Here is a 24,524-nt window from a genome sequence, read left to right on the forward strand (position 1 = left end):
CAGAACAAAGACACCAGGAAATTCCAGAGCTCAAGATTTCCACACATTTCGGATTCCAGGCTTTCTTTAGAGTTGACGGTGAATGCGTGTTGCCCCCCCCCCCACTTTCCAGACAAAAGATCATTTCATTAGATCAGATACTTTGGGACACGCGCGTTCTGCGGGTGTCTCTCACACAATAGGTGAGAACAAGACAAAGACGCAAGTACGCTCTACAGTTTCGGCGTTATAGACACTCCGGCGTTATAGCCACTCCAGATTTGTATAGCTTTTATTCTTGTTCCTAATTTTCAGACAGAAGAAAACTATGTTAAATCATGCAATCAGAGCAAATTAAAACAGATTCTTCACACAGAGGGCGAGAACGAGACTATATCTAAAATTATCTAGAGTTGACAGTTGCGGTTTATTTTGAGGAGCCAGTGTATTTTGAGCAGGGGGAATTCTAATGCAAATTCAAAAGGTTGAAAAGGTAATTTAGCAACACAAATCTAAGATATTTAGCCTTTTCAATTTAAAGCGGATGGGTATAATTACAGTCGATGCTGACGTGGAAAATAGCCTCAGTTCTCTTAGGTGTGATATCGTCGTTGGTAGATCGAACTGGCACCCTGTGGCTGATTATCATGCTCTTCTTGGTATGAGCCACGAGCTGGACCAAGAGGGCGCAATTTTCCTAGCAACGAAGGCTCCCTTGGTCGGAACTGCACTTCGCTGGTTCACAAACTACTATAAAATGCACCCGTTATTGGGCGCGTCGCTACACCAGCAAAATGAACACTCCCGACTAATATTGCTCTTTTCAACTGATGAGGGGGTGCTTCTCCTCAAGGCGAATGGTTTTGGCAAAAGGTACTGTCAATTAAAACTATAAGGGTGTAATGTCTCGAGGTTCCTTTTTAATCGGTCGCTAGCCTATAATCAGCAAAAACTGAGGATGCTTTAACGCCTATTTGTGCTCCCTTGTAAGAGATAGCCACAGGAGACTGCTCTACAAGAAGATTCCAAAATACCAGAACCATGACCCAGGCTATCTTTCTTAGGTGAATAAATAATCATGAATAAAATAAGTGACAAGATGCTGGCCTTCACACTGCTTTTGTGAGGCTATATTTTTGACCAATTGTAAGGCACATTTGACCTATTACAATTACTGTTCCTAGTTTTTTGCCTCAAACCAACTGCGGATAAAATATGCTATAAAGTCAGTTTATCCGAAGTTCTCCCGTCTGTCGTTTCCCTGGATTCAGTTGCAACTGTTATAACACTCTCTGTGTGACTGTGGCACTATAACGCTGAGCTCCCGTCATTCGTTGGATGCGTGTGCTGTCCTGCCGATTTATGTCATTGTTATGCACGAAAAGTGCTGAGCACTCATTGACATGGCACACGCAGACGAATTAATATTCTCCGTGCGATCAAGTTTAATAGGAGCTCTTGTATGCTAAGCTTGTGACACTGAGGCCAATTTCGAACGTCGTGCAGCATGTCGATTGTAATTCAACTTGATTTTTTTTTAATTAGCATGGTATAAGCACGACGTTTGAAACCAGTTTGGCTCTGCAAACTGATTTCGGCACGGCAGAGGATTTTGGCTCGCCATTTCCTCCTTGCTTATGCCCGCCCCTAAGTACGGCAGAAGCCTTACAAGTTGGTCCTATAAGTTTCGTTGATAATTAGGAATGCGCATGTTCACAACGTGTAGTAGAAATAATCATCGATAAACAAACACATCCACATATTTGGCGACTAAAATGGAAATTTCACGAAAGGCACAGGGTAGATCACTAGACGGTGCTTGAGGGAAATTGGATTTCAGTTACGCAATTTGTCTTTCAAATTCCTGCTTAAAATGAGATAAGATCAACTCAAAGGTGATCTGTGAAACTAAAAACCATGTCCGAATGTTAAAATAAGACTTTCCGATATCGAACTGGTTACCTGGGTGACGTCACTGCAGGATAGCCCGGAAACATGAAATCGGGCCATTAGAATAAAAAGGCCTCGATTTTTTTCGAAAGACAAAGTACTCTTAGTAGACAGGTGCTCGCCGAGGCTAAATTCGTTTTCTTTGTGACTCAGGCTGAAAGATCGCAAAATCACATTGTGTGTTGTGCAGGTCCGCCATGTTAGATTTGTTTAAGTCCGACTAGGATTTTTGAATAAGCTCTACGTTTGAAACAGCTGCCGTGCTGACGTCGTGCTAACGTCGCACTCAATTTTACTTTATTTGACAAGGAATAAGCACGACGTTTGAAACGGGCCCGAGGAGGATTTATATCATTGGATGTCAAAAAGGCCAACTTGAGCTCTGTTCGAACAACTGTTTACATTCCTGGGCTATAAACATGTCAGACGGAGATATATAACTTTGAATAGCGCTTATTACAACAGTTGAACACGTAAACATAATAAAGTCCATGAAGTGAAAACAGTTGACTATTGACACTTATAGTAGACAAATAGGGCCTAAGGGGGGAAAATCGCTTTTGTTATTGTATCGCTTTTGTAGGCAGAAGAGAGGAGAGAGGGCAACACCGCCTACAAAGAGCTGTTTGTTCAGTAATCGACCACAATTAAGATTTGCATAAAATTACCATGCCACTGAATGCTAATAAGGTATGCATTGCTGGCGTCTCCAGGGTGTCTCAGGGGCTGTTTCTGTTACCAGAATGCACAAAGGGTTTACTTGAGCCTATCCCAGTGAAGCAATATACTCTTGCCGTCTGGAGAGGCATCCACCCATAAACTCTGTTGTCGATCGAGTGACACTGCTTCACGGCACATCCTTGCAAATGGCACAGCGATTTTTTCCGGACTTAAATCCGTGCCCGGTCGACAATTCCTCCCGAGGGATTTCGGGAGGAATGAAAACACTCGAACTGCCGAATAATCTCTGTTTCTGCCATACCGATCTGTTTGCCAAAGGCATGTTGACATTGACAACATCTGCAAAAGCAACAATTCTCCCGCACTTCCGTCGGTATTATTTTTCCCGCCCAGTGATTAGCAGTGTAAGGGAATTACCGACAAATGACGACAGCCAGCTGTCGTGTGTTTCTTACGTATATACCCCAAGCTAAATATTATCAGCGCTTGCATCATGCTGATACTAAGTCTTGCGCTCAGAACTAAAAAGTGTGTTTAGCATTATTTAGGCTCACCAAACCACATTTTGAGACATCGATTCATATTCATTCAGATATTCTTCAAGCCAAGCCTCCAGGTGTATTTTATAATAATAATAATTTCATAAAAAGGTTTTAGGGGTATCTTATATCATTCATATAGCCTGTTGCGAATATTATGACGATTACAACCAACGGGTGTGGCTTGTGCCAAAGTTACCCCAGGGTGCCAAAGTTACCCGGTTTACGGTATGTACGTTACGGTATGTACTTTTACCATATTAAATGCTCTGATGATGTGCCGATGAACTCAACCGGTCAACTCAATGATGTCACTGCTAGAAATAGCAGTATAGGCAAAGCCCTCTGAAATGATGCCAAACTTCACGCAAGGACATTAACTGAACTGCTTGAAAACGCCCTCAAAATATTGGAAGAATTTCATTTTTAAAAAGGCAAACACTCTTAACTTTCGAGGTAAATGGAAGCAGACACATTCTAGATATCCACTTTAAATCATCTTTTTATTCACCATTCTGTCAAAATGACACAACTAAGAGGAATCTTTCCTACTTTAGCTGTCCAAAAATGTGAAAATCCCAAAATGTGTTTGTGAAAAAAGCGAACGTTTTACTTCAGGAGGCGAATACACAGTTTCGACTTTCCGGGGACATTCCTCATGTAGCCAAAGCGGGTCACGTTTTATTCTGTCGTTCAATAGATCAAACTGACGTTTTGTGCGACTACAATCTCAAATCTACCCATTTTCCGACCCTTGTTTAAAAGTAAATACCTAATTTTCAGGTGGAGTAGTGACAGCCATCCCAGTGGTGGAAACGTCGACGGTGTGAATGAGTTTGATTGCTTGGGAGCAGAATTTGGACGCGGCCAACTTGAGAATTTTTTTCTCTATTACTATATGGGTTACTAAGCTATTGTTTTAAGAGCAATTCATGTAGCCCGTTGAGCCCTCGGGATAACCAGGAAATAGAAATATTTTTATAAATGTTTACTAAAACCCTTCAAAATTGCATCTTTGGGTTTCAATTAACCTTATTTTGAATTTTTGTTTTGCAATTTTAATTTAACGCATATTTTGATGATTTTTGATTATGGTAATGCACATTTGTGTACTCAAAGCATTCAATAATTATTTGCTTTTACGAGATATCTTTACTTTGATGAATAAATACCCCTGTACTACTAAACACGGCAAACTTTTCTGCTCGACTGTATATTGCACGGAAAAGCCGACAGAAGCCCATCATTTGTTGTCTTGTATTTTGCCAACTGCACGGAGGGCAACTTTTGCAGGTTTTGGAATGGAACGAAATTTATATGAAATCCGAAAACATGCACATTTTGCTGACAGTAACAATGATGATATCATAAAATTTTTCAAAACAAAATATGGTACAGGGTAGGTTTCGTGCAGAATCAATCTTATACTTAAACAAACTAGTAATGCTGTGCAATTATAATGTGGTCCGATAAACTTGATGCTGATGCAAAGTGTTTTAAAAATCATGAAATCATGTGTTACAAAAAAACAGATAAGCACGATAGACCTCTCAGCTTTGTTAGATTGGGTGTGGTTCACGATGGATGATGCTACTTTTATAGCCAAACATAACTTGATTGAAACATTCATGTCAGATATCTGAAAACTGTTTTTAGCGTGCGACTTTCTTCTGTAGTCCGACTATGTGCAGTATCCCAGTTTGGCCGTGCGCACTTTACGAGGAAGTTTATTTTTAAGCACCACCGTGCCGAGTAGCTTTATATAATCCTGCACAAGTAGATTGTTTGCCAAGGAAGCGACTCATTAGTCCCTGGATGACAGCCATTCAAGGAAAGGAGTGTACTGTGGACGAATGTTTGACAGCACAAAGCGACGAGAATTGCCTGGCAAATATCGATTCTTGTGTGCACCCATGTATGGCTTTCGAAAATGTTTACACTGGCGAGCATACAGCTGTCGCTTTTCGATTTTTCCCCAACTGATCCAAAGGTAGTACGGGCACTGATTTCATGAGAAAGATTTAAGTGTGAATTTGACTAAGAGATATTAACCACTTGCATTTGTTTGCGCCACCTCTGAGGTTTTACGTCGGGAGAGTGCCAGGTAGGTGTTTTTTTTTTTCTTTCTTTGGGGGAGTTCATACAAAATTCATTATTTTGTGACCTTCATTACGATAATTATTCGAATATATTATATTGTTGAAAAGTTGCCATAGTGGGTGCTTTTGATATCCTTGTGAGAATGATAGGCAACTCTTGATTTTGGTAGAATTGTTATTTCTGTTGCTCGGCTGTGATGTAAAAACCCATTTTAATATTTTTGAAATGTAGCCTTATATCTTAGGAAGGCTTTAAAAGGCCACATAAATAAATTTGAAGTTGTTTCCCCCAGCAAAAAAACCTATTTGCCCCTCATCCCCTTCAAACATTTGGTTTTGGAGCAGCCTTTGGTTATTGCCCTCTTTAAAAGACCCCTTGGAGCGTTGGGGGTAACTTGCTTGCGACTTTTCCCCTCCTGAGTAATGTCGGTCATGGAATTTAGTCCTTCCTGATGGGTATCATCTCAACGAAAATGTAGCTCGGGGTTCTTTTTAAGTTTACAACAGGAAGAGTAAGCAGGTTTTTAAGTTGGCTTCGTACGAGCATACAGCGGTGATGTTTCGAAGGACAGCGCTGTGACGGGGCATTGCTAACCCAGGGAATGAATCACCTAGAACAGGGAGGGAGTTTCCTGCCAAAGTATTTAAAAATTACTGCTCGGTACTTACGTGGCTATACGTTGAATTCTATTTCAGTCGCTTCCAAACAGTGTTTAGGCAGTAATTGCAACCAAGTTTACCTGAAGTTTAAATATTAAAACTGTTATACTCGTGGAACTGTAAGGAACATAATTACAAGTTAGCAAGAATTAATCTACTTGTATAAAACAAAAACCAAAATAAATCGAACGAAAAAACCTAGGGTATGTGATGAATGCCTGCTTGAATGCATGTATCGAACTCGCTGTCATCTTGGCATTAAGTTTGCAATTAAAAAAATACAAAACAATTTACAAGTCAATTGAAGTGGAATTTATCCGTATGATTCTTCTTCAGGGTTGATTTGACCTTCAAGAATTTAAGAGGATGGTTCCTGACCTTGGTTTGCCACGGGTATGTGGAACAAACTTACCCGCCTCAATGCTGGCCTGGAATTTTGAAAATTTAGCGAAAAATGGCATCAAAGGCCTACACCCTTTTATAATAGCCCAATTTTGTTTCCTTTTTAAATGTTACCCTATTTTAAAGGTGGGACGCACCATATGTAAATCAAAATGGGACTGTCCGATGATTCTTATATCTTTTTGAATGAAAGAAAATGAACTGTACATGAAACATTTTTATACAGAGAACAGATGTTGTGCTCTGTTCTTTTTAACGATTTTTTCTTACAATTGTTGGAAAGTTGCAGCACGTCATTATGTCCAAATGGCGTTATGAACTGACAGAAATGGGAAAACTGTAAGACAGAAAATGTAAGAAAATATACATTTGTTTGAAGTTTTTTTTTTCAGGCGAAAAATCTTACTTCGCTGGCTCTGCACCGCTTGGCTAACGCAGCTAACCTTTGCAAGCTGTATCCAATGAAAGCAGCCCCTTTTTTCGACAACAAAAACTGCCATTTCCAAACGTTAAACGTCCTGTTGTCGGGCAAAATTTCCTCAGTGCCCATAACTACTGGTTATGGTCTACATCTGTAGACTGAAATGTGATTTGTACTTGCATTGACTACGTGAAAGCGTGGTCACGGTGGTCACGTGGTATGTTTGCATACATGGCGCCTCAAATGTGTAGCTTTTCTTTTTTGGTTATAATTTTTAAATTTTTTTTAATTCAAAACTTATTAGATTTATGCCATATGTACATATCATTCCCAGTTCGGCCTAGGCTGTAAGCAACTTCAAAGGGCATATTCCTGAAATGTTAAGTCTTTCTATCGTTTCGAAAAAATTATGATGATGATGAAACATTTATTTCAATGTTTTCATTCTTTACAATGTAACTAAACACGTTCACATTGTATACTGAATATATCTGGCCATTAAATTGGGTAACAATGCATAAAATAGGACTATACATTTGATAATTTAGATGGCAACATTTAGGTTTAAGGTTATTAGCAGGAACGCTCTTGTACCTCAACCTTTACACAGATGACAACCATACAATCTAACATATGACAGACAAATGACGAACAACACTAAACAAAAAAGTGTGAAACAACGCCGCATTAATAGAGCACAAATAAATATGATTTAGGAATATGAGCCAAGCAACTGGGTTCTCAGTTTTCTAACAAACACAAATAAAGAAGGTATTGACTTGAGAGAATCTTCTAGACCATTCCAGTACAAGATACCTTTATGAATAACATCGTTCTTAGCCAATGACACTCTGTTAAATTGGACATACAAGTTTCCTCTCACACTGCTTCGGGTATTATAATTATGAATGTTAGATGCTAAAGTAAAACAAGAATTAAAACTTGAAAGGAGTAAATTGTGCATAAGTTTGTACATGAATATTCCCAGATTAAGTTCATATAAATGGTTACATTGCAATAGGTTTAATTTTATAGCAAACAAAGTAGCAGAATGATCACGATGGGCAACATTCAAATGACTTTACTCCTCGATGAAATTCTTTTGATCAATCCACAGCGTTTTATTGTAAACAGAGCCATATTATTCCGAGTTTATTTTACTGACTACTGTCCGTGTCTAACCTCGCTTTTTGGATGGGAGAAAAGCAGCTGTTTGTATTTGCTCTGAAGGCCGATCCTGCTTGACATGCGTCGTTCGCGCGCACTCAGTAATGCACCTTGGATTTTGTGCAAGACAATCTTCGCCTTGACCGTTGAAATTGCACTTGTGTTGTGATTGATTTTTGGAGCAGTAAACTCAAAACATAAAACAAGTCAATGGAGTGACAGTAGCAGTAAGGTAACCCGCAAATCAGTTAATCCTGTAAAATTCCATCCAAAAGCCTATGGTGAATTCTACCTTTATGCGAGAATTGTTTGTTTTCAGAATATAACCTTTTATAACCCGGCGCCACATTCTTTGCCGAATAAAATGTCCATTCTCATCCTATACCAGCAATAATCTCTTCACAATGTTCTCTTTGAATCCTACAGAGGTTTTTCACATGGAATGAGCCACCATCAGCGGCATGCAACGGTTTACAAGAAAAAAAAGAATGGCTGCATTCAAATCGATGACGTTCATTGCATTCACATTGATGACGTTTAGCCTGATTTATACAGCAAAACTTTCTAGAAGAGATCATCGTCTAACATTCTTCGAAACAGGTGAATAAATAGGTGTCCAAATTAACGGTGTAAAATCTGCGTATTTATTGCTTAAAACGGATTTTTCACGTAGCTGCTTATGATGATCATTATTACTAATGGGAGAAACAAAAAACATCCATATAGGGAACTGTACGATGGATAACTAATACATGTATATTCAAAATATCCTACCGTCTTTGCTCCACTTTAAACCCCATCGCACTACGACCTTTTAAGTTTACAATGAAGGTAAACATTAACTTCTCCTGACACCCAGCCTGGTTTAGTCGTGTCGTGCCACAACCGATCCCAACAGCGGCTTCCATGCATATCCGGCTACAAAATGCACGACGTTTGACACACATTTCCGACATGCTCGGGCTTGAGTGTACGTAGAAAGTTAGGAACGGGTCCAGATAAGGCGTCTGGCAGAGCATAGACTGACGGTCGTACACTTTGTACCGGAAACCGTGCACGATATGAGGCCCATGGGTACCCCCCACACACACATGTGAAATCCCTAGACTATTGTTACCTAATACATCCCCCCCCCCACATGTCTGTAAAGAATTCCGGAGATTCCGATCAAACAATGACCAACACAAAGGTGGGGAGGGGTGCTCTCCGCCCCATATCTTGCATCATATGTTGTACCGGTACAGGCTTTTTATATTCGAGCTAACGTGGTCCCTTCTGTTATACACCTGGCTAAAATGCCTCGACTTTTTGTTCTCTGATAGATTGCAAATTATGAAAAGACGTGCTGGTGTGTGCTTATACGGAAGATCTGGAGGTTTTGACCAAAGTCTTTGTGCCAAGTGTAGGCTACCTGAGAAATTTTGGAATAAAAGGTTTCATAACATGAAGGTCCCTCAGTTGTAATGCATGCTGTCAAAGACAACGTAATTTTCAAGGATTTACCTTTCAATCAAACTGAGAATGCAACCTGGATAAATGATATTGAAAGGGTGTCTTTAAAAATGGAATCCCAGATAAATTTGTTTATTTTTGAATGTGAATGATTATTTTCATAAATGGTAACCATCATCTGTGTCATCCTGGTTTTTTTCATATAACACCAAGAAATCCGTGTCTCCGTCACAGATGACTGAGCATGAAGGGGTTATGGACAATTCAGAAATGGCTTAACACAAAATAGCTGTTTTGCTGTTAAATTCATACTATCAAGAGAAGGCCTTTGTTAGAATTATGTAATGTTTGCCGGAATCTCCAAAATGCACGATACCCATTTAAAAGCGATGAAAACCGGTACAAGGGAAGAAGTCTTCGTTGAAAGAAATGGGGAACATGTGAACACTGGGGTTAGCTACTACAAGAGTAAGCCCCTAATTGTGGTTATCTTTGCATTAATGATTTTAACAGTGTACGTAATGCTTTACGCCGTGCAAACCTATGACACATCTGGTGCAAAGCCATTTCTGACACAGTCCATTAAAGTTTGCGCTCAGTCATGTGTGGCGGAAATGAGGATTTCTTGATGTCATGAGAAAGAAGACATCATACTGAAACAGATTATAATTTCCATTTACAAAAATCATTAGTTACATTCAAGAAAAATAATTAATTAATCTCGGTCTTTTTTAAGACACCTTGTATTTCTGTCAGCGGCGAATCCACCTTTTGGCTTCGGGCAAATTCAAAAGCGAATGCAGCTTCGTGCTCATTCAATATGAGCCCGAAGCCTGTTTATTTGATAAATAAAGAGCCCGAAGCGTGTTTATTTGATAAATAAATATACCGATTACTTTCTCTCCTACTCAACCCTGAAGTATTCTTAGGTTTGAAAATGTCGTGGGTGTCAAACTGCCCCCCTGCCCCACCCCCAAACAGGATACGCTTCTGATTTCAGTCTTACATCAGTGTTTGAATCTAGGCGCAGAAATTTCCATTGTAACCATGCTGTCTATCTGTTATAGGGGATGGGGGTGACTTAAATCCCGACCGTAGAAATTACATAAGGGGGGCATTGCCAGACATCACTTGAAACAAGGGGGTGCCATTCATGAAAAGAATGCACATCTTATGTATACTTACACCCCTTTACCTTGCATTAAAACGGCAAAGTTAAAGCTTTTGCATTCTGTCTCCCCTTTTCATTAAAATATTCGGCTGTTGGAAATTCAAAAAATACCTCCCAATCTGTCTTTCTCTCACCACGAAAGAAAGTGGAAGGATGAGCCAATAGCTCCCCCTGTTCAAGAAGTAAGGAGATATTTACCCCCATTCGCGGGCGTTTATGACCCTGCTTCATCCTAATTAACCGTTCCTGTGAAACTCTTTCCTGTTTCTGTCGTTTGCCATGCAGAAAAAGAGCACTTTCGCAAGCATTTCAAAGACACCAGGACATCAAAGCGTTATCCAATAGAGGTGAGGCCATCGGGTGTTCGGTGATTTACAAAAAAATGAGACAAGAAAAGAAAGATTTGAACAAGTTTTGGCTTATCCACACTGAATGTAACTATATATGTTTATTATGATTAGCTTTCATTTTGCCACGATTAACATTTACCTCTGGATATCCTAAAACGAGCAACCATTAGATCATTCAAAGAGGGTAACACTGAGCTACGTACACAATTGAATTTCACAAAAGAATTTTACAAAACGTGCTGGGAAGGATTATCTCCTCTCAGGCATTTCAAAACGGGAAAACTGTCCATATATTCCTGGGGAAATTACGGTAGTTGATGTTGCTACATACAAGCTTAGTGAAGCTCTCTGGAAACAATATACACATTCACATTTATATACAGTCTCACTTGTATAAACAATACCGTCGATGATTTCACGAAGTGACAAAAACCTGAAAAATTGATTTTTTCGATATGGAGTTTTGCGGCCTTTTGGGAACATTGGGACAGGTTGGCTCGGTATTACAGCCAAATTTTGTTTACTTTCTTAAATACCGCAAACAAAATTTGACAAAAAGCTCGGTCTCTAGGATTTTTGGGTCTCGCAAGTGACAAAGCCTTCTTGGCACCAGGGCAAAAATGGTGACAAGATGCAGTGTGCACGCGTGCGAACGATATTGAACATAAAACCCTGGGCGCATAATACAATAGGCAAGTAGTAAGACCTTCGTGCAGGTTTTACAATCTCACTAAGTGTAAAAAAAAAATTGGTAATGAATTACTCTTTAAATTAAAGCAACAAATTCACAAATTAGTGTGGATTAGCATTTTTCAAACCTCACTTTACATGACTTTGTAAAAATTTCCCCGGTCGATGGTCGAAAATATAGGATGAAATAGGTCATATTTTAAAACGCGTTTTTCTCGGATGTCTGTTTTGCGCGAAAGGGAGGTTTTAGTCTCTTTGTGAGATCATCGACGATAAGTCAGTGCAAGGCTAAAAACCGTTATTAAAAATTAATATACACATGATAAAGATCAATCAGATTGAAGATACAAACTTAGAAAACATATCACAAACAAATCTTTTTGTATCTCACGGTCCTGTTACTCTTCCTCCGTAGACATATATAAATGCCCACACTATCCAACTGTCCTCTGCTTCAGGTCGTTTGATCAGGTGCTTTTACAACAAACTAGAAACGTTTAAAGCAAAATGCCACTGTTCGAAGGTTCTGGTAACTATTATCCCAAAATGTAATAGCTGTCACGCTAATAAGTCAGGCTCTAGTCGATAACGAGTTGAAGCGAGCGTCCCCCCCCCTGAATAAAACATACTTCAAGGCTACAAATTGAGCCTTAAATTAAAAAACACTTAAAAAGTACTCTTTTCCAACTCGGAAATAGATTGAGAAAACCCTTCGGTACTCTACGCAAAGCAAGTTGAACTAAGTACCTCTGACTTCCTTCTTTTGTGCCCACGACCCCACATTATGACGCTCAAGCTGCAATACGAGATTCAGGTGGCTATTATAATGTATCACCCGCACGCTTCGAACATTGACATTTTGCTTTAAAAGCCGCGTTTAACAACAGCGGTGGGTAGTAGGGCACATAATGGGGACGAAACATTATTTCCCACTCTTAGTATCTGTCCACCTTGAAGAACGTATGTCAAATCAAGCACTTAAAGCTTCGCGGGATGCTCCAATGTTACTTTTTGTAAAATATATTTTACAAATGAAAAAAAAAGATAATTCGTTGAAGCCCAAAGGCTACAGAACTATTTACAATTAATGTGCAGTTTTCAAGTCACATTTATGATGCAATGCGAGTATGATGCGGAATTTGACTTCAAATGATAAGGAATTCGAGATCACATAAGTTTGATTCAACTAAAATAGACGTTCACTTATCTTCCTCCTATAATTCGAACGTTATGAGTGTGTGATTGGGGAGTCAAATTAGCGTAGCGGTTCTTTCCTCGTCTTCCACCTCTGCAGTCCGGGTTCAAACCCCGGCCTGGTCCACAAGTGGATTGGGTTTTCAGTCCTTACCTGATTCCGTGGGTTTTACTCAGAATATTCCTTTGGGGTTTTCCTCCCACCTCTAAAACTGCAACTGCTTCTCATTGTCCCCTTTGTACAGGTTTCTTCAAGCTTGCAAGCTACAGTGCCTGGGGCACTTTGGGGGAATTCTTAGTGTCATTACCAGAAATAACAATAATAATAATAATTAAGCTTGCTAGATTCTCTAGCAGGCAAGCATCATCGAGTCGCCACAAGAAAAGTGAGAAAAATTTCATCATGCACAAGGTTTCTAATTAGAATTATATAGTAATGTTCGTTTGAAAAGAAAAGTTGATAGTGCTTCAAAGACAAACACTGCAACATCCTCTGATTGGCTGTTGCATTCAGTAATGGTACAGTGTTGGCTGGTCTATAGACCGACTCGCTGACGTCATTACTGCTGTGTCCCTGTTACTTAGGCACGCTTTCCTATGCTTGACGAGCACATGATGTTGGTTAGCAGTGAGCTGCTATTAGCTGACGAGGAAGCATTTAACGCGCGTCTCTTTTGTTCACGTGCGTGGGGACGGCGCAGTAATGGCTCCTAATCCTTGTGACCGGATGGTCTATTACCTACCAAATGCCTACAAGAGGGTTCAGCCGTTTTGGATTAGTTGGGTCAAAGTTGGTCGAAGATTGCTGAGTATACGTCATGTTTATTGCAACCTTCGTAGTTTGTGTCTGAGCGGGATTAACTCGACTGACAGATTCTGTCTGAATACCCTTATCCTCGCTGACAATCCAACCTTCAGTGTGTTTGTGCCTGCTAGTACGTGCGAGTCCAGGATGGGAGACTCTCGTTGATTGGCTGCCTCGCCTACAGCAGTCGAAACACGAATGTTCAGGTCCAAAAGTCGCACAGAGAGACTGGAAAAAGAACGTGCCATGAATCCAGCTTGAACTCGTGACAATCATCCAGTAAACCCCAAACTGATAATAGCTGAGCACTGTGGCTGGAAGAAACAACGCCCCAACCAAGAGCGTTGAAAGACCAGCCATGGTGAGAGCTGGCGTCGTGGTGATGAGAGAGTAACGCGTGCGCTGCTCACGCTTTTGTAAGGGGGCGAGTTTATAAGCCACCCCATAGTGAATGGTATAATCAACCGGCAAGCCAACAGCTAAAATGATCATGGTTGCTTGTACAACATTCAGTTCCCATCCAAGCAAGACCAGACTCGCCACTGTGACAAATATGGCACTTGTCACAGTCATCACGGCAAAGACGGTGAGCAAAATATTCCGAATGGTCAGTGCAAGGATTCCGGACGATACTGCAAATGCAATAAGCATGGAATGTAATGTTCCAGACGCCAGACTTTGTTGCAGATCGTGCAGAAGAATATCGGGGGCAGTCGGGACAAACCAGCCCCTCTGTAAAGGAACTGGCGCCGTTTGTAATGTCTCCTCAACCCAAGAATCTGCGGTGGCCCAGAGCTCATTATTTGTCCAATAGTTTAAACCGCTCAGGTAATTTGTACCAAAGATGAGTTTCACCACGGCCAGCTCAGCATTATCTCTTCTGAAATACAAACTCGGAAAGAGCCCTTGATTGGCAAATTTATACAAACATGTTTTGAAGAGAGAAGGGTGGTAGGGAAAGACAGGCTGGTTGCAACACGGTGTCGCATCCTCGCCAGTAAAGGGATCGACACACGAGTCTCGTCGCATGAGCTGCACATAGTCTTCCATAAAACAAGCTGATGGAAAATTGGAGTTGTAAAAAGATTGATTCCTGATATTATGACAGAAGTTATAAAACCACGCCTGGTGGTCCCAACTGCTCAACTGGAACTTATTGTCTAAAAGGAGAGTACCAAAATCACCCGGGTTCCATATGTCACCGTTGTCTACTCCCTGTACACCCCAGAGAATACAGCCTAGGGTGCTTGAGGGCCTAGAACGGGTAGCCGAGAACTGCTCCTTAAACACAATTTCATGTTGCTCTAAAAAGTTAGAATCGACGTAAAATTGAAGACTGGGAGATTGAGGCACTTTCAAACGTGGAAAATAAAACACGACAACCCCACTTGCAGACATTAACAACAGGAAAAGAATAATCCACAGGAATCTCAGTTTCAGCACAAAAAAGGGAATGAGTTCGCAGTAAACCATTTTCACTGGTTTAATAATTTTGACAAAGACGTTATACCTCAGGTTTAGATCCCGCAACGGCGAGCACCACCAAACCCGGACTTTTTGTTGCATTACAATAGCCGACGGGAGCAAACCCATTGTCAAAAAGAAATTCATGATGATGGCAGTACCGGCAAAGAGTGCGAAGCACCTCACAACAGTTACAGGGCTGACTACCGCTGCGTAGAGTGCCGCTGCGGTGGTAAAGCTGGTCACAAGCATCGTGGCGAACGCATGACGGAGGGTCTCGTGCACGAGTCTTATCAAGTCTTGGTCGCCAAACTCTGACCGACACTTCTTCCAGAAGTCCATGAAGACAAACGTGTCATCCATCCCAACTCCAATTATCAAGACGATAGCCATGGTATTGGCAATCGGGAAGAAAGGCCGCAGCAACACTACTGTGTATATGAAGTCGGCTAAGGCGAGCGAGAAGATGATGATCAAAGAAGCTGACAGTGTCACCAAGAATGAACTTGTGTAAGCCCAAGACAGGAAGAAAACAGCCACGGACGCAAAACACAGGAAGAGGCTATCAGCAAAGAAGTAATCGGAAAACATACTTGACTTGATGAAAAAGTTGACCGCCCTGAGCTTTGTTATTCCGTTTGAATCTGGCTGAACTAATATTTTCTCCTTGTAAATGGTTTTTAGGACAGTTCCAGCGCTGTCTCCAAACACGGGGAAATAGACTACAGTTATCGGGGATGACAGGGGTGTGACGTTTCTCATGAGGTTCAGACTAAATTCTGTCGGGAGGAGGTAGTAGAGGATACTGTGGACGGCGAAATCATGTTGACCGCAGATGTCAGGGATAGAGTTGGAAATAGTCTTGGCCTGCATTTCCTGCCCTGATATGTTAAAAACCGACGATGCACAGAGTGCCAGCAAACCCACGGTTTGTTCAATGTCCTCTTCTGTGATATCTTCACAGGACGAGCGGTTGGACAAGAGCGCGATATAGTTTCCCACGGACCAGGCAAGCGGGGGAGACTTGCCATTGCCGCAGCCGAGAGAACCCCCTTGGTAAGAAGGATGAGATGTTACGAACCGCCTCTCTTCTCGGCAAACGGATTTGACGGCCTCCAGCGTCAGGATGTTGCTGCCGCTGACTGATTCAAACACCAAGTGAGGCAGATCGTCATCCCAAAGCCCTGCAAGATCGCAAGAACAAGTGAAGGTCTAGTCTGATTTTTGGACGCCATTTATTGACATAATCCAGTTCCTAAGTGTGACGTCACTTCAATTCAAACCATTCCCAATGAACACAGAGCTACATGGAACCCGAAGGTAACGCGCAACTTGAGTGCTCATCCAATGGAAGCTTGCAATCAGTGGTGCATGCACGTGTATGTGACGAAGCCTCTTACGAACCGGATATGCTTAAGAAAACTCCCTAATTGTCCATTCAGGAGGAAAGAAGGAAACTGAGATCGACTTTGTTTTTATCAAAAGTACCAGTTTGGGGGAATTGGAAACTGCAGGTCTCACTGGAATGGTCAGATACCTTTAAGTGACACTCAAGGGCTTGGTGTCCAAGACTCATCTTTTTATTTAAGGGAAATAAATACTCACGCGCTGATTTACAGAATGGGTTGCCTTGGTCATTTTCCAGACTCGCCCGCCGTTTGATTCTTGCTTGATGCAACAGCTTGTCTCCTTTCAAGGAGTGGTTGGCAGATGCTTGCCTCAATCCTGCATCCGAGGGACGGGATACCAGTGACTCCTCAGACTGCATTAACAGATTATGAAGACTGAACACACGTGAGGCGATGGCCGTCCCTCGAGCTTCAAAGCCCTGAAATAAAGCGAGAGGACAAGCTCATAGTAGCGTGGAACTACGCGTTGGAGTATCACCATTTTGCAGACTGCATTTAGAAACTGTTACAGGAAAAATCTACTGGGCGCAAGAAAGACGATGGGAGTGTGAATCTTAAGATTTCGAAATAAGCATCATCTACTGTTTAGGAGTTATCTGAGATGGTCTCTCGTGATTATGAATAGCCTGTATATATTTGATGTAGGTAAGACTTGTGTATCAAGCAATGAATTTGGGTTGTTCCATTCCTCTTGCATAACCATAAAAGTGCTAGCTGCCATGCATTTTGTTGCAGGAGCTTCATTGACCCCCGAGGGTGCACTAATTCTTTGACTTTTTGGGGTGAGGTGTACTTGTCAACCCCCTTGTATAGTTTCAGTGTGTATTCAGCATTAAACTGAGAGTGTGTCGGATGCTTTCGTGAGAAAACAGTGCATACCAACTTAGCATTTTTATGAAAACACAGTGTTATGGCATTTGCCTTCTAAATAGACGCGATTAAGGGCGCAACCAGGGGCGGGGCTCAAGGGGGCCATGCAGTCCACCCCCCAACACATTATGATAAATAAGGGAAAGGCAAAGTTGTGATTAAGTTGATTTCCCTTCCTTCAGAAAGTGTGTCCTTCAAAAGCCAACAAATGCAACCCCACTCCTCAGAAAGGCAATACAAGATAACATTTAAAAAGTTTACATTTTTACCCTCCCCCCCAAAAAAAAGAGTTGGGACCGAACAATCTGGCTCTGAACCCGCCTTTGAGTAGACACTTGGTATCAAATACGTATTTGAAAACGAAAAAATGCTATGTGTATGCCCTTAAATAGCTCGGAATACTCGTTGGGCTGTTTTTAATTAATTTTGGTTTCACCGAGTACTTCCCTTTCAATAAATTATCACTGTGTAGACATTCATCATAGCAAAAATAACCTTGTCATTACACTTTGAAGTCCTTTTTTCACCTCCTGCAAGGGCAACAAAATCAATCATTACCTTCGTGGGGTCTGCGAAATCCGGGAGTTCGTACAAGGTGAAGGTGAGGGCGGCCATAACAGACGCGAGTACCAAGACGAGGATGCCAACGACGTACCAGAAACGAGCCAGGACCCTCGCAAAACTGGTCACAAAAAAAGGGACCGGACAACAAACTCCTTGTGGGATCCAGAATTGAATAAAATAATGCACACTTGGGGGTAAATGTGAACTTCAAGTTCAAAGGTGGCATACCAACGGGAACGCTACAAATTGAAGACAATAACAAGAACTTCGCTCTGTTGTCGCGTGAGGTAATAAATTCCGAAGCTATTTTGACCTTTTAAGTGCTAATTAAGCGTTAACAGCACAAGCAAGGAATGAACGCTGTTAACTTTTCTTTTCAACATGAAACGAACGCGACAAATTTTACCAGAGTTCAGCTCTTTTGCGATTTGCCGCCTTTATTGCAGGATACTTGTTTGTGTTACAGCCTTCATGTAAAGTGTACAGGAATTTGTACAGAAAAGAACCCTGTGGCACTTTTTTAAACTGACTTTTGCGGGGTGCTCGGTGCAACCCACACCCCCACAACTTCTGTGTTAATAATTAAGGTTTTGTAAACGTGTTAAGTGCAAATTCATGTTTGGCGGCAAATTGAGAGTGAATTTGACTTGACAGACTCTCTGGAGAAATTCTCCAAAGTTGAAGTGTTTTTAACTTTTATATTAAAAAAAATGGACTCGGCACTCACATACGTAGATCCTATATGATACTGGTATGGGTCCCCTTATAACGCTATTCAACCGCATTTATTTCTATATAGTCCCCAAACAGAGACCCCTATGCATATTCTTCAACATCCTTAATTTGCCACCAGTTCTTCGTGCTTCAACCTCTATATTCAGTGAGGCCTCTGACTTTTGAGATTTGCCATGGATTTATGTCGATGTTTGCTTTTACCCAACCAATGATGGCGTGAATACAAGTCAGGGGTCTTCTCGTTTCTGTCCAAACATTAAGACTTACATGTGCAATTTTTCCTACGTCAGAGACGCAGCGTTAGCCAAAAACAAGCCGTTCTTTGGGGAGCCCAAGTTACCACTATTCCTAACTTATAGTTTAAGAGCATCTTTCTCATACGTGAGCAATATGCAATGTACTCACCAGTAGCAGACACCATCCGGTGTAACTTCCTCCTGGGTTGTTTCTTTGTCCTCTCCCTGTTCACGGTTTGGTCCCCAGTCCAAGGCAAGCGGTTGTGATGGGCGTTTTTCCGACTCTTGGCGGCTGTCCGCTCTGGACACTGATGTGCTCTGACGGGCATGAGCCATGCTGCGCCGATTCTGCCGACGAACCAAAGAACTCAACCGGGTTCCTGCTTCAAATATCCTGGACGCACTGCTTCAAATCGGCAATGTGTCGAAGGCAACCTTCGTCGGACCACATTCCTGAACGGGGAAGCAATTTCAAATGACGCCCTCAAATAGCTTCAGTGATTGCTTTGCCCTGTTTTCATTCGCTTGCTGGCAAAGAAGAAGCAAACGTCAGCAGGCTTCATATAAACCAATACTGAGACTAGCTTAATAGGTCAAGCTAGTGAATATTAAGTCACGAAGTGCAAGACCAAAACAGCGCTGCCTAAAAAAAACTGTTCCTGAATGGATTCCAACCGATAACGGATGAATGCATCCAAAACAATGAAATGATCTTGACTGAACCTCACAACACAGTTCCACACAGTACAGGCATATATATAAACTTATTTGAAAACAGTTGTGGTTTTAAGTGAGTGTCACTTGGACCAAGTATAGCATTATAATGTTCTCCCTGTTCGATTGTTTATTTTGAAGAGCAACTTGTGGGGTTGTTCATACACCCAAAGGGGATTTCCCTGTGGCTTACAAGTCATAAATAAAATGCATTGCATCAACAGTGTCTTCAGGATCAAGTTGAGCAACTTACGTGGGGGGACGTGCGCCCAAGCTGATATGTGCGTCTTCACTTCTCCAGGTGTGTTCGACAATTCTAAATGAACGAAACCTGTATAGTTTGAGGTGGTGACATATGAGTCTCTTTCGTGATTGGGGATGTGAAGAGAATCCCTGGTGATGGACCCAACGTTTCGGAGAGTATGCCCTGTCAGGAGACGACGGACAGACTGCAGTTTATTTGCCTCTTATCCCTCTGGCATAAATGTTTGCACTCTCAAGCCCCCGCCCCCAAGTTTCAACCAAACTAGGCCCCTAGTCCCAGTGCAGAAATAGACAAAAATATCTTCGAAATTTCTTGCATCGCTGAATATCCTGATGCTTAATTGTCTACAATGAGGAGCAGTCAAAGTCAAACACGGTTCAAAGTTATTCATTTTGGGTTTTATAACTCGTGGAGTCGTTTGACGCACTATGACCGGTCTCTTTCTTGAGTTGAAGGCGTTTAAAGGGAACCAGGGAACAGTGTGTTCGATTTCTTCCCGTGATGTCGTCGTGGGTTTGGAGAGAATGTGCAATGTGACAAGCGAACGATCTAGGGTTACCTGATTAAAGGTGATGCAGAAATTAAATGTTAACACAACCTTTAATTTACTTTAACATGAGCAAGTTTGTCACTAAATGCAACGATTTTTGGAACGGCATCAACTTCCTTTGCATCTTTCAAACTAAGCCAAGAAACTACACCAAGAAACAGGCTTGGCGGGTCGGTTACTCGGGCCAGGCCTGAAAAGGGGGGGGAGTCACGAGTGTCAAATCAAACGCTCGATTAAGCGCGGGGGGGGTTATTGAATACACAATTGATTGATATAATAGACACTCGTCTGCAAGGTGGGCGATTCGCGTATAATGTGTGATGTGATCTGCGAGAACCCTTAACATGGTGAGCTTCTGGACACTGTCCTGTTTTCAAAACTGCTTAAATCGTGATTCTAGTAAAGCCTGGAATCATAAACGTAATATATCTGAAAGCAAGAGTGTGTCCATATTAATTTCAAGTTTAAATTATATGCACCCAATTGACAAGGCTCACCATGTGAAGAGTTTTCGCACATCACGTCACATCGCATTATGGTCTACTTATCTGTCTGGGTTGCAGACCATGCACCGAAAACAGCGCCCCCAGCTGTTATTAGAACTCTCTCGTCACACGGTCAGGCTGCATCCGAATCTGTTGTCTAGGACTACACAGAGACGCGTAGACAATAGACGTAGTCGTAGCTCTGGAAGCCCATTTCGGACACGGCCTTAATGTTGTGTTTATGTTATGCCCTAACCAGATCGTATGCACTTCTTCCCACAATTATAGTGTCCAGACGTACTTCGCAGGTCCAATGTAGGGACCTGTGGAGGGGATGAATTCCGGAGGAAATAACCTGGGTTGATGTCAACCCAAACCCCCTAGGATGTATGTAAAATCATATGCAAAATAAATCAGGGCATTAGGGCTATTGAGGAAATACAAGGGGTGATCAATAAATGATGGCGGATAAACGATTTTGCTTCTCATTCATTTTAGGTGAACACAATTTCATTTATACATTGCCTGTTCGCGTCATTTTGCAAGGTAATCGGTGATATGAAGTTAATTAATAGCAAAAGACTGAACCATTTCATGTGTCTTGCTCTGCAGGTGAACATTGACGAGTGGCTGCAGGAACAAGACTTCCAGAGGAGGCGAGTTAAGAGTACCTGCGATACACTTCGGCATCAAGGCATTCCAGACCTACACTATAATCTGACCCGAGATGTTCTGAGGAAACTCGACCATCTTCTCGTTCTAGATTCCCACAAGCTCATTTACTGCTACATTCCTAAGGTGGGCTGCACCGGTTGGAAGCGCATATTTCTACTGCTCCTCGGTCGATTCCAGAAAATGGAAGACATCTCGAATAACCGGGCACACTACACGAAGATACCTCGGCTCTCACAATACTCGATGAAAGAAGCTAAAAGGCGATTGGACGAATACACCACTATCATGTTTACGCGGGAACCACTTCAGCGGGTGATCTCCTGTTACCGGGACAAGTTTGAGAGGGAGAGCGCCGAGAACCGATTGATACAGAGGGCAGTCTTCGAAAAACTACGGCCATACCTGAACTCGACGAAATCGGTCGCGGGCCGGGGAACCTTCACGAAGGTCCAGTTCGCGGAGTTCGTCCGGTACGTGAGCGACCCTCGCAGTGTATTCCACAGCTACGACGCCACGGAGCACTGGAAAGAGATGTACAAGATGTGCCACCCGTGTTTGCTCCGTTATAACTACACCGGCCGGTTTGAACACCTGACGAGGGACTCCGATATCATCCTGGAAGAAACAGGCCTGAGAAAATTCGTCTCCTTTCCGAAGTCCACTAATCCTACGAATACCTCTGGTCAAGCAACTTTGGAAAAGTACATGTCTCAACTCCAAGAAGCTGATATCACTGCACTCAAGCACCGCTACGAGATAGATACATTGTTTGGATCAATGAGCTAGTTCGGTATTACTAGAGCGCATGGAAGCGCGTCCAAGGTCATTTTCGAAGCAGCAATACGATCGCTCCTGGTCTGTCCTATGTGAGTCGACTCTGCATCGTACTTCGTTGTCGAATAAACTCGCTATTTTGTAATATTACGCTTGATCATTAATCCGTTCCTACAAAATGTCTTACACGCGATTCATTTACTTCGAGTTTAAAGTGGCTAGATACGTAAAATATGCTCACCGCGAACCACCATGTGACTTCTGTTTCAGGTGAACATAGTTCGCATTGCATTCTGTAGCGATGTTATCAAGTCTTCTCCAAATTTGACCTTTTATCAAAAGCTCGTTGCACTTTGCAATTTTTCAAAACGCTGGTATACAAATATTGACTGTTTCGAGTTGTGTGGTAAAACCAGCCTCCCCAAGTGATCCATAGAGCTCTCTTTTCCAGAGAAGAAGCCAGGTGAAAAGAGTATGCTCGGCCGAGGGAGACCAGTTTTACTATACCAAGAGATAAAGCAGTCAATATGTTTTATAACACCTCGCCCATAGGTTTAAGCTATGAGCCGCAGAGGTGGCAGGAAGTCAATTTCACAAGTCCAAGACATGTCAAAAGTCAAAAATTGATAGTTACAATTCAAGTCACGATTTATAAAGATAGCGCGAGTCCAAGTCAACTAACTCGAGTCTACAACTCTGATGAGCCGAAATACACGTACTATTCATTGCTACGGGTTTTATTTTATTTTTGGTTGCTACGGGTATAGTTCTTTTTATGAGCAAGGCTACATGTGTACAGTCTTTTTTGAGTGGCGGTGCAAAAATAAGTAAAACTAGCAAGCTTCACAGGACACACTTTCGACCAATCGAGATTCAGAATCTGTGGGTGAGATGTTATAAAAAGAACCATGAATGGGGCAGTATAATACAGCTTGAATGAGTGGCAAAAACTCCTTATATTCCATCGTGTTGCTAATTAAATAATCGACAGATCTTTGCAGTAGCTGTATTAAATCTTTGAGATGTGTCTCAGGTTTAGAGTACTTCCTAATTTTTAAAAAGGATGAATTTAACCCTAAGGAGTAACATTTTGCGTTTGAGAAAATCTGTTCCAAGGAAGTTGCATGTACACCTGTACTAGCCCCGTAATGTGGCTTATACACTAGACTACCTCCTTATCCGCCTAGCGCAGAATCACCCCGTCATCGGTTGAAAACAGCCATTTTAGTTAACAGTGCTCATTTTGTTGGTAGCGATGCCACCGTAACGCGTGCATTTAATATTCGTTTGTGAACCAGCGAAGTGTAGTACCTACCAAGGTAGCCTGTAATGGTAGGAAATTTGCGCCCTCTTTTGGTCCAGCTCGGGGCTAATAGTCCAGTGTATGAGCCACATTATGGGGCTACCTCTGTACCCTCAACTTGGAGTAATTTCATGCTGAGACAGAGAGAATACCCTTGTCCTATGAGCCCCGAGCTGGACCAAGAGAGGGCGAAAACTTCCTAGCAACAGAGGCTTCTTTGGTTGGAACCTCACTTCCTTAATTTATGAACGACTATGAAAATGCACATTACGGTCGCGTCAGTATCAGCAAAATGAACACTCCCGACTAACATGGCGCCTTTCAACCGATGAAGGGGTGCTTCTGCTCAAGGTGGATACTGTGCTAAAGGAACAATATGATTTTCTTGACGGGTTGAGAATAATACAGTTGAACACTTGTATTCAAGGAAGCAGTGAATCAGCCAATATGGATGCTGGATGTTCTGGCGGCCTGTCGGCTATAAGGATATTCATTAACAGTTTTTTTTCTTAGGAATTAACGATCAGATGGATTGATTCGACTCTGAACATACTTGGTAACGGGTTGTTTTAGTATTGTTTGATTAAAATAACATTTGTAAACCAAGAATATTCAAAATAAATACAGTTTGCTTTATGATCATTCTGATAAAATATATATGCTTTTGACGAAGACTACTTCTCAAACAGCTCATTTTAAAAGATATCGGGCGTAGATCTTTGAGGAATGAAGACTTAGCGACTGGAACGGTTATCTCATTGAGAATTCCCCTGCTGATAGTGCTGACTTAGTATAAAAGTATTAAAATAGCCAGTTAATGTCGGTTTTTTTCCAAAAAAATGCTGGGGTGTTATTTTTTCTAAAATTCGTCAACCTTGCAATTCATTTCTGGCGCCCATAAAATATGTAGGGAGACACAA

General features: G+C 41.8%; 2 protein-coding genes across 2 annotated transcripts; one reads left to right on the plus strand and one right to left on the minus strand.

Annotated features, from left to right (window-relative positions):
• The first annotated feature begins 4,536 nt into the window (after positions 1-4,536).
• On the plus strand, positions 4,537-24,259 carry LOC110980517 (carbohydrate sulfotransferase 11-like). The gene is made up of 4 exons (XM_022237274.2): positions 4,537-5,253; positions 8,325-8,498; positions 10,807-10,868; positions 21,465-24,259. The coding sequence occupies exons 2-4, from the start codon at positions 8,360-8,362 to the stop codon at positions 22,311-22,313; spliced, it is 1,050 nt and encodes a 349-aa protein (XP_022092966.2). The 5' UTR covers positions 4,537-5,253; positions 8,325-8,359; the 3' UTR covers positions 22,314-24,259.
• LOC110978121 (protein dispatched homolog 1-like) lies at positions 10,934-19,640 on the minus strand. Its single transcript, XM_022232861.2, has 4 exons — positions 19,008-19,640; positions 17,862-17,985; positions 16,630-16,852; positions 10,934-16,208 (listed from the first exon to the last, which is right to left on the minus strand). The coding sequence occupies exons 1-4, from the start codon at positions 19,172-19,174 to the stop codon at positions 13,495-13,497; spliced, it is 3,228 nt and encodes a 1,075-aa protein (XP_022088553.2). The 5' UTR covers positions 19,175-19,640; the 3' UTR covers positions 10,934-13,494.
• Positions 24,260-24,524: the final 265 nt, after the last annotated feature.

The sequence above is a fragment of the Acanthaster planci genome, linkage group LG18, assembly GCF_054643075.1.
Source record: "Acanthaster planci isolate LZ-2023a linkage group LG18, COTS_SCS, whole genome shotgun sequence".
In the NCBI taxonomy this organism is placed as follows: domain Eukaryota; kingdom Metazoa; phylum Echinodermata; class Asteroidea; order Valvatida; family Acanthasteridae; genus Acanthaster; species Acanthaster planci.